Raw genomic sequence first — 10,972 nt, forward strand, 5'->3', positions numbered from 1 at the left:
AATGTTAGAATCTAGTTTCCTGGGTTAGCTTTGGACTTTCTCTAATATAATAATAACATTGTTCATTCAGTTGTAACTCATTCATCAAATACTTACTGTTTTCTATTTCCCAATCATTGTTATAGGGCAAGGGATCCAGCAATAAACAAAATAGCAACGAGCTACTTTTTTGACTGAAGGTTAATTTTCAATAGTTGCTGCTGTATTTGTATTTTTGTGTTAATTTGAATGAAAGGTCATTTCTTGAGGGTTTTTTTTTTTTAAATAAAAGATATCTTTTTTCATTAGATACATTTTTTCCTTCAAGATTGTATTGAGGTAATCTCTACACCAGGAAGTCTTCCTGGATTATTGTCCCCTAGTTAGCGTAAGCAGGACTTTAATTTTCAGACACTATATATTTTATCGTAGATAGCCTTAGTCTCAACTTCTAACTCTCCCCATCTTGTCGTAGATTTATAAACACATGCTGGTAACACAACCAGCAGAGAAAAAAGCATTACTCTCCGCACATGCCCTCAGAGAGATGGAGAGATGATTTTGAAGCCATCCCCTACTCCTTGTTGGCCTGAAGAATGAAGAAAACAGGTAGCTTATTGTTCTTCCAAATTTTCTCCGACAGCTTGAACTCTTGGGCAGGCCTTACCCTGAATATTGAATCTGTACATGTGTGTACATACATATATTTAAGTTGGCAGAAGGGTATGCTACAGGCATGGACACAGTGCTTACGCATATCTAAATTATATTATTCACTTTTCCACACTCAAGGCAATAAAAAGAGTCTCAAAGGGTTATACAAATGTTCATCTCCATTCTCTCTGAGAGATACACACATTCACCGTGCGCCAGCAACGTTCTGGTTTCTCAAATCTAAAATATTCCACCAATTCATACCAGAATTTCTTTTTTAAAGTAGCCTCAGGACCTGCTTGACTATATCTATGTCACCAGGAAAGAATGTTACTATTGAGCGTGATTTATAAGGAAACTCTAATAGCCTTCATAGGGTACTCTTTTGCCCCTTAATATATCTTAAGAATTGTAGTTTCCCTTCCAAATAGAATAGTGTGAGATGATTAAACTGAATTTTTTTACCTTCCACAATCCTATAATTTGTGATTTGAAGGTTGAAAATATATTCAAATGTGAGAATTGCTGAGTAATCACATCTAACTTGCACATCATCTATACCATTTTTTCTAGGGATGTTTATAGCCCAATTCTAAAGACATAGGCTTGTTAGCCAATTTCGCAAATGGTCAAAGATCTCGTTACTGTGACTGTAGAGTAAATAAAAGAATCGGAGAAAGTCGTAGTAGGCCTATCCATATAATTCTTATGTTTTCATGACACTCTACCAACAAAATTTTTAAAAGCTATCAACCACAATTATCTCTCAGATGCATCCATTGCTCTACACAAGAATCCAATGCTTAATGTACTCTCGAAGTTGTTTTAATTACTTTAATGAAATCATATGGGTATAAAAATAAATTAATAATAATTAGATCTAAGATGAAAATGAAACTATTGATAGCAAATAACTGCCACTATAGCTATAGCTTTCCATCTCAGAGACAGAGTTGAGAGGGTTATAAGCAAGACTTCATACCACGTCAGAAAACATCACTGTCAGCTCTTTATTTTCAATCTCGAGTGTAAGGTAGGTTAGAAAATTTCATTGAGATTTTCTTGCACTCTCACGGGCCTCTTGTATAATCATAAACTTTTTTAGAGTTGACTCTTCCTGGATTCTTTGCCCCTTTATCCAGACTTATCTACTATCAGCCTTATTCCCCAAACCCACTATCTAATAGTTTAGAAAATAAGGGAATACAAGAAAGCAAAGATGGTTGATTAAGAGGCCATATGCTCATACTTCAAAGATGCCTTTTTAACATATCTTTGTGTACTTGCATTTTGGAGCTAGAAGGCAGAGAAGACCTACTTCAACACACTTACTATACAAATGTTGGAACTAAGCCCAAAGGGTAGAAAAGTTGGCTTTAAATCATCAACAGAATCTGAACAAAAACCCAGATCTCTTGATTTTAGGTAGTGTTTAGTATATTATGCTAAAAGCACAGAGCATGGCACTATATACTTCCTATAAGATATTGGATCTATTAAAAACATGATACTATTCATTATCCTTAAGAACAAAAAATTTATGGGCAATTCTTTTTAAAAAGCCCAGAAATGAATTATTTGCTTAGAAAGCCAAGCTTTATTGCTGTGAGATCAATAACTGACTAAAGCTTTTTTTGAAGAAGAAAATGATTCAAATTTTCTTGATTATATGAATTGGTCTGAGGTTCAGACCAATCTGATGCGGTCATTTTCTTATGGCACAAAATTCAAACATGACTAAGATGGCTTGCAAAACTTGCACATCCATTTCAAACCTTCCCCTCCTCTTTATGCATGCTCTAAACCATATAATCAGGTCTTGTAGCTTTAAACAGCACCATTGACTTACTTCTTCCCTTCCTTTTATGTCTGGTTGTAGGGAATTTTTCATTCTTTATTTAATAAAGCTATGATTGTAAGAAAAAATTAAGAGTGATGATTACTCAGTGCTTTTAGTCCATTAGATTGAGTGCTCTGCTCTCTCTCCATGTTTAGCCAAATGGACTGTGTAACACTTGCTGCTCATGGTTCTTTCTCCTCTTCCTTTTAATCCTTCTGGGATTGTGTGTGTGCACGTGTGTGTGTGTGTGTGTGTGTGTGTGTGTGTGTGTGTTTGTGTGGAGAGAAAAAAAGAGAAAAAATATTTAGTGAATATTTATTAGCATCTGAAATATATTCTGTATTTTAAGACATATTGTTTGATTTTCAGTTCCAAATATAGTTTCACCACTTTAAAATCAGGGGAGTTACCAACATGCCTTTCTGTTTATTTGCTTCTTTATAAGGTGATAATTTAACATGAGCTATGAAAGAAATGGATCAAAGGCCTCACAATATGAATTTCTTCACTCTAAAACACATTTCTTTTTCTTCTGTCACTTACGTTTTTTAAATTGAAGAGATGGTGATTGCTTTCCAATATGCCCTAAGTTATCTGTATTGTTTTAGTTATAAATGTAAAGGTATCAGGGCCCTTCGAAAATGGACTTGTCAAAAGGGAGTGAGATATAAACAAAAATTTAAAAAGATACCAATTCTTATAAGCCAAATTTAGGGTAGGTATCACTTAGAATACATGAAATTCCTTTCATCTGATTGAGACCTGAAATTTCAATTTCTAATTTTTAGTTCTCCTGGCATATTTAATGGAGCAAGTATTATTACTGTTAAGAACAATCAATTTTGACTGAACTTTACAGCTCTCTTAGGCCTAATAAAACAGTACTTGAAGGATCTTCAAACTAAAAACCCACGACTCAGAACTAGTTTAATATTCCCAATAATTTTGGGGTGATGGGCCTACAAGGGAATTATGACCAGGGACTATCGTTCGTTACCAGATACTCATCTGTAAATGTGAGTCTGGAATATCCAATTATACAAATGAGGGGGATTTTCTTAGATTAGGACATGATGTTGAGATTCTTAAACATCTCTCTTGTCTTTGTTTCTTCCAGACTAGTACCTGTGGCAGTGTCAGGGTTCCATGTGTGGCCTCCGTAATCAGGCAGGGTTAGTCTCCTGGTTTAGCTATTCGCTAGCTGCTGACAATGTCTAGGGACCTCCATCTCCCTAACCCCCAGATTCCTCATATGTAAAGGGGAAGGGTGAATTATGGTACTTACATTACAGAGTGGTTATGATGATTAATGTGATAATCCCCACAGAACACTTAGCACAGGGCCTGCCATTTAATAAACGCTCATTAAATGCCACCAGTTTATAGAAACTTTGTATTTTAAACCTTGAAAAAAAACCTTTAAAAACCAACTATCATGGCCCCTTCTTTTGAAGATGAGACAACTGAGGGCCAGAGAGAAGCAGTGACTTGCTTGAGATCTCACAGCTGGTTGGTGGAAATATTAAGACTAGAATCCTGGTCTCCTTATTCTAATCCAAGGTTCTTTCCTCTGCATTATCTCACAGGACATGCAGGACAGAGAATGCTCGAGGAAAGTCCTGGTCGATGCTTCTTACCAATAATCAAAAAGTGTCACAACTGCTAACTTAAAGAGAAAAACGCAGGAATTGACGTGAAACATAGCACCTTAAAGAGAGGTAAATAACTGCAGTGCTGAAGTTAAAGGGAAGATTTAGAGGTCTATCAATTTGACCCCTGTTTTGTCACCGACTATGCCTGTGAGCACAATACCCATTTACTTTGCCTCTGTTCTCAGAATGTAAAAATGAAAAGAAAAATATTATCAAATGCCACTGGATTGTTGTCAAGAAAAAGCCAATAAAAATGATTACTGTAGCAGTATAAAAGTGTGCCATAAAAGCTTAATAATCAACAGTATTTAAGCGGCGTGCCACTGAGCATCTGACGGGGTGCCCATGTTTTATAGACAGCATTTATGGACTTTCACAATCCAAATTTTCACTCTTTATGAGTAGTGTATAAATTTGGGAAGTGGTTGAAACCACATTTCAAATCAAAACTGTTTATGAGGCACCCTGCTAAATAAGTGTAAATATCCTCGGGAAATGTCACATGTAACACAGAGCTCGGTGGAAGTGGATCTAGCTTCTGAAGAGATAAAAATGTTATGAATGGTTACCTTAGGGCTTAGAAAAACATTGGTCTGGGGAACATACAGAATTTCCCCAAATCGGAAATATGGGCTGGGTATTTCACTTTCTCACACATAATTATCATTCCAGAAACTATAAATTTTGCATCTATTCTTTTTGCTAGTAATTTAGCCATAGAGGCACACATTATATAAAAACTTTTTATAGCATGTATCAAATTTCAAGAAACACCGTCTCATTCACATTTTGTCCCACAGTGCCTTGGCATAGAGAAGCACCTCATACTTATTGGCAGAATTTAATTGAGTTGAGATTACTGTGATTGTTTTCAACACCACTCCCTTAATTTCATCCCACCTCCACTACCAAATGAGAACTCTTTAAGATCAACAACCATATCTTACTCATCTTTGTGACTCCAATGGCTAGCACAGTAGAAAGTTAATATAAATGGAAAGAAAAAAGGATGGAAGGAAGGAAAGAAGGAAGGAAGGAAGGAAGGAAGGAAGGAAGGAAGGAAGGAAGGGAAGGAGGAAGGGAGGGAGAAAAGGGGAGAAAGAAGGAGAAAAAGACGAAGGAAGCAAACAAGGGAAGAGAGAGGTAAGGAGACATCGAGTTAATTTTTCTATTCAGAGAATGACAAATAACCCCCCACTCTTTCTCAGATCATTGTTAATGACCCCAATTAGAAAGAGATAATGAGACCACAAAAATAAAATACAGCCAAGATCAACAGATAGAAAATCTAGGGTAACTCAGAGTTACATTTCCTACTAGTGTATTCAAGTACCCTGTGGCAGCCACCCAGTTAACATCTCTGATTTCTAGCCACCTGGATGTGCTACCATGGTAATACTACATCACTGAATATGGCCACAGCAGAAATCTTGGAGTCTTCTACTGGGAAAAGTCAAAAGAATATCATGGAGAAGAAGAGACATAAAAGAGAATTATTTTGCTGAGAGCCCAATGGGCACAGTGACACTGTCAAGAAGAGACACCAATCACATAACCACTAAAGGAGGTTTGCCAGTTCTCTCCTCGTGGCTGAAGGAAGGCAGTGTCTTAGAGATGCCTAAATACTCCTCTTCCTATAAAGGAATCATCATAAAAAATGCACTAAAATCTTTTGGTCATAGGCATGTTAAGAGATGGGCAGGCCGAGTGACAAAGCAAGGATATAGTTGGAGGATAAAATTTTAAAAAAAGAAAGAAAAAACAGCCAACTCCAAACATTTTAATACAAATGGCATCCACCTGTAACAAGCCCACAAATAGTAAAAGAAGTAAAATAAATAACATATTTATAATTTACAAAGCATTTCCATATGTATTAAAAAAAGGAAGGGCACATCATGGGCACATCAGATTTGGTACGAAATTTTTGACCCTCTTAACCGACAGAAATTAATGTCTTGAATTCTCTCTTTTGACTTGTTCTCACTAGCCCCACTCCACTGTCTCAAATTATCCCTCTAGGCAGTCATAAAATCCCAAAGCAAGCCAAGGTAACTATTTCCAAACAGTAGAGCCCAATCAGAAATACTGTTATTTTAACCTGGATTGAAAAAAGTCTAATGGGAGATAGAGAAAAATGCCATACAGGGTCCCTGGGAATTTGGGCCAGAGATGCTGTGATCGATTTCCTTGTCACCTCTAGTTTCTGTTATTCCACGAAACTCAGCATATCTGGGTAATTTGTGCTTGTCACATACAGCAGGCAAGGCTAATAGACACATCAGTTCAAAAAGAAACTACAGGCAACATTTCAGGATCTAACCCACAGGACAATACTTATCCAAAGCTCAGAAACAATGTAAAATAAATTGCCCTTTGTGATTACTTTCGAGTTGAACTTTACTTACCCCTTCGATTACCTTTCAATGCACGTAATAAAGTCAGACTAATTGAGACTTTTTCAGCTGGAATTCATATAATTTAGGACACAGCACAATTTGTTTTCACTGACCAGACCCATTTTAAATCAAATAAATGAGTATTTGATTTAAAATAAGGAAGGTTGTTAGAGGATTATATGAATGAGTGAATAAATAATCTATAAATTAAATCTAACCAATTTTCATTCATTCAATATTTGACATTTGTTGAGCATGTACTACATAAAATACTTTATTCATTTGGATTATCATATCTTGAAAAATAATAAAACTAAATATTCTTAAACATATAGTAGATTTTAGCCTTTTCATTGATTTATCAACAGTCCTTTTTATTAATCCAAAACATTATGGTATACCTAAAATCACATTATGTCTTTCTGTCTATGCTCACAACTTTAGAAATCCCAGTTTAAAAAGATGGTCATAAATTTTTTATATTGTAAAAAGCAGGATTAATTTCTAAGATTTATGAAAATTACACAATAGGTAGTCTGTTACACCCAAAGTGATTTCCAGCCATCATATCTGAGGCTAGAATCTTTAACCTCAAGAAAAGTAGTTAACAAGGTTTGTTTTGTTGAATAAATTAAAACCAACATCCCATTCTTTACCACATGTCTTACCTTTTCCAGGGAAAATTCTTATTTTCTTAACCCCAAGGCCTGGCCCTAGGGGCAGGTATGTAGTTAGAATAAAGATTTAAAATGAGTCACTGATAGAAAGAGGTGTGTGATTTATCTGGAGCTAGAGAATGCTAATAACAATAATAATATAATTGTTATTGGCTTCTTACAGAATTTGGGAGTAAGATGAAAGAGGTAGACCTGAAAATATCTAAAATAATCATCTGCCAACCTCTAGTACCTAATTTAGAGAAATGAAAATCAAAGCTAATGTCCAATAATTACTTTCTCAATCTAATAGTCAGAGGCCAAAACATTTCCCAGAATGTTCCCGTGAAGTAAGTCTTTTCCCATGGGCACACGTAGTCCAGTATACATGTGGGTCCTTGGGCACATCATAGGTTAAGTCCGTGAAGTTCTAAAGGAGTAAACCCAACCTTTTCAACTGGCACTGAAGCGACTTCACCTTTAAGGTCTTTGGGACTGAAAAATACTCATCGCTCATATGAGGCTAGAGAAAGTTCCTGGAGTCTGTTGACTATAGATCATGTCTGCTAAATTTATCTTGCTCTGAGAACTCTCTATTTAATTCTGTACAGGCTCTTCGAGCAATAATAGTGAAAATACTCCAATTTTCAAGTAAGAGCTCCAAACCAAAGAGAATCCAGAACCTTCTGGTAATCGTATTCAATCCTCAATTATTTATGCATGTGGTAGAAAGTAGCGTTTTCAAAAATAAAACGATAATTTATGTTTGACTTCACAACATGTTCTATATTTGGGGTTTTTCTTTTGTTTTTGGCAACTTCAACAGACTTATTTTCCTAATTAGTTTGACCCCGATTAATGTTACAATTAATATTCTCTGAGCGTCACACACACACGCATGCTACTCACCAATTGATGGTGGGGAAAATGCACAGTAACATATTGTGGGATAAGGGAAAAGTGGTCTGAGGTTATGTTTTTGCTGCCGGCAATTCATAAACTAGATCATCTGAATCAATAAGGAGTTGGCTGTATTTATAACAGGCACTTCCTAGAGCCAAATAATCACATTAGCTAATTCTCATCCATAAAATATATGTGGCCTCAGTAATTACTTATTAAACTAAGCATAAGCAGCATGCAGAATATTAAAAAAAAAAAATACAGGATTACTTAGTTTTACTATTAATGTCAATCCAGTTAACAAGATAATCGCTAGATCTGTCTAGTACAGACCTGCCTGAGTTCTCTTTCAGTCTTGGAGATATTTGGGAATATAAGTGGCCAGGGTTAGTTCACAGTCCCGCCACTTTGGGGAATTAAGCACAGCCCTCCTTGATTTCCTGAAAATACCTTTCTAGACTTTTTCCCTCTCCCTTGATGGCCCAGGTGGCCTGGCTTTCCAAATAGGTTCCACTGGGCTGCCCATTCATGGTCTCTGACCCTCGCAGTTGCTCACCTATCTTCTCCGCCGCTTGGCTACTCTCCGAAGTCTCCGTTGGAGGCTGGGCAGTTGCCTTGGTGGCAGCATCCTCTGCAGCAGGGGTGGTGGCAGCAGCAGCAGCAGCAGCAGTGACAGCAGCAGGCACGTCGGCTTGTTTAGGCTCCTCCTTGGCTGGGGCGTCTTCCGCCTTGGAGGACGGCGAGTTGTCAGTGGAAGCTTTAGTGGCACTTTCTGTCTCAGCAGAGCTGGCCTTCTCCTCTGAGGGAGCAGGAGCCTGGGGGGCCGCCTGCTCTGCCGCAGCATCGGGAGCGCTCTCCGCTTTCTTCTCCTCCGCAGGAGTTGCACCTGCTTTGCCGGTCTCCTCGGGCTTGGGGCCAGTGGTTGGGGCTGCTTCAGTGGTGGTGACACCTTCTCCCTCCTTCTTCTCCACGCCATCAGCAACAGGGACCTCATCCTTCTTCTCACTCACTTCAGCCTCAGCAGCTTGGGCATCTCCCTTCTTCTCTCCTTTGAGCTTTTTCCTTGTTATGTGTCCCCGGAAGCTAGCCTGAATTTTGGTCGCGGCCTTATGAGCTTTATCTTCTGGTTTGATGCCATCTTGTTCGATCTTTTGGTCCTCATCATTTTTTTCAACCTTTGTGGAGAAAAGGGGCGGGGTGGGGGGGGGAGAAGAGATAGAGTGAGGTTTTTTGTTTCTTTGTTTTGTTTGGTTTGGTTTTCCCGCAAATCACAGCATTCAACAAATATTCGTTGCTTTATTTATTCTGTGCCAGGCATAGAAATCAACAATAACGCGGAAATTCAAATCAAGCCTCCTTTCTCTCCATAATGGAGAATTAAATAGAGAACACTTTTTTTTTTTTAAATGAGAAAATTCATGTCCTTTTGGCCTTCCAGAATCATTGGCATTATTTTATATATATTCCTTTCCCCAGCTCAATGTCTCTCCATTACCGTAATTAAAACAGCCCTTTCTATAGAAGTACCTTGATAATTCAAATCACATTCACCCTAGGTTTTAATCAAATAAATCTAAAAGTTTATGCTTTTTTACAGTTTCTGAGAGGGACTCTGCAAACTTCATGATTTCAAAAAATATTACAGAAAAGTCTGATTATTTTTACCCAAGGTTTTGGTCAATTCTGGTCAAGAAATCAATAAATTTTGGGCAAAGAGTATGGTAAGAGTTTAGAAAACAAATTCCATCAGGGTTTTTGTGCAACAAGAAAACGAGTTCCAGAGCTTTGAAGGTTTTGTTCAGAATGTAACAATTCAGAATACTGGTCACAAAATGATGTCTAATTCTTTGGTTGTGTGTGGTCCAACACCAGTAATCAACATACCAGACCTTCAAAATTTGAAGACGGAAAATAGTCATTATTATCGAGTTAAAAAAAATTAAAAACACTATTTCCACTTTTTGAAAGAGCAGGATATAGTCACCATATTGCAATTTCTTATTCCCAAAGAAATTTAAACCTAAAATTGGTTTTATAGTATCATCCACAGAGCCATTCTACTACTGAAAGCAAGAGACTAGAACACAAAAATTTTACCATTTGATTGCAACATTTACAATATAGTATGCTGCAAATAACTTTTTGTCTAGAAGGAAATTACATGAGAAGATAGTAATAGAAGGTATAGACATGGAAAGAAACATATAGACAAGTACATAAAATCACGAAATTCTATATCACTCCATTGCTCATCATGGTGCCCCAACATGGTTACTGATAGTCTCCATTCATTTCTTCCTTCAACTTTGGAGAACATAACTTTGTCTCACTTTAGGGAAAATTGTTCTAAGTGCTGGAGAAATAAAACAGTGAACAATGCAGCAACTTTCCTTCAAAAGACTGATAATAAGTAACAAGTCCTGTGCTTGGCCCCAATCTTGACTTTGGCCTGACTCTGACCTTTGCTCCAGTTTAGGAGGTAAGCCACAGCAGGCCAACACAATGGTGTGTTTTCCACCTGTCATACCAACTCTGCCCCAGTGACCTAGATCCAGCTAATCATGATGTAGCCCTGTTTCACATAATTTGGACAAGCGTATGAGCCTGTCGTTATGTAGGTCCATCAACATACTAGTGGATATACAGAGTCATTTTTGAAAATAAGCTATGTGAGAGTAAAAGCAGGACCGACAGTTTTCCAGTAAAAGTCAAAACAAGTTTTTCTTCTTCCTCAGTTAACTGTGCATGTATCCATACAAAGAAAGCAGTGGATGAAAAGCACTTTGCAGAGGCACAGCCTACTCTCTCTCCCAGCGCCATGCTGCCACACTGCTCGGTTCTCTGATGCACTACCACCTTCCTGCTATCCTGCTGCTCTTGGTGACTCCT

General features: G+C 37.4%; 1 protein-coding gene across 2 annotated transcripts in view; it reads right to left on the reverse strand.

Moving 5' to 3' along the window:
• The window catches only part of GAP43 (growth associated protein 43), a 103,909-nt gene that overhangs the window by 34,169 nt on the left and 58,768 nt on the right, over positions 1–10,972 (reverse strand). For both annotated transcript variants that reach the window (XM_011376316.1, XM_011376397.1), the window contains one exon: positions 8,640–9,258. In XM_011376316.1, the coding sequence (XP_011374618.1) occupies positions 8,640–9,258 (619 nt within the window). The remainder of the gene's footprint in view (positions 1–8,639; positions 9,259–10,972) is intronic.

This window comes from Pteropus vampyrus, unplaced genomic scaffold, assembly GCF_000151845.1.
Source record: "Pteropus vampyrus isolate Shadow unplaced genomic scaffold, Pvam_2.0 Scaffold1, whole genome shotgun sequence".
Classification (NCBI taxonomy): domain Eukaryota; kingdom Metazoa; phylum Chordata; class Mammalia; order Chiroptera; family Pteropodidae; genus Pteropus; species Pteropus vampyrus.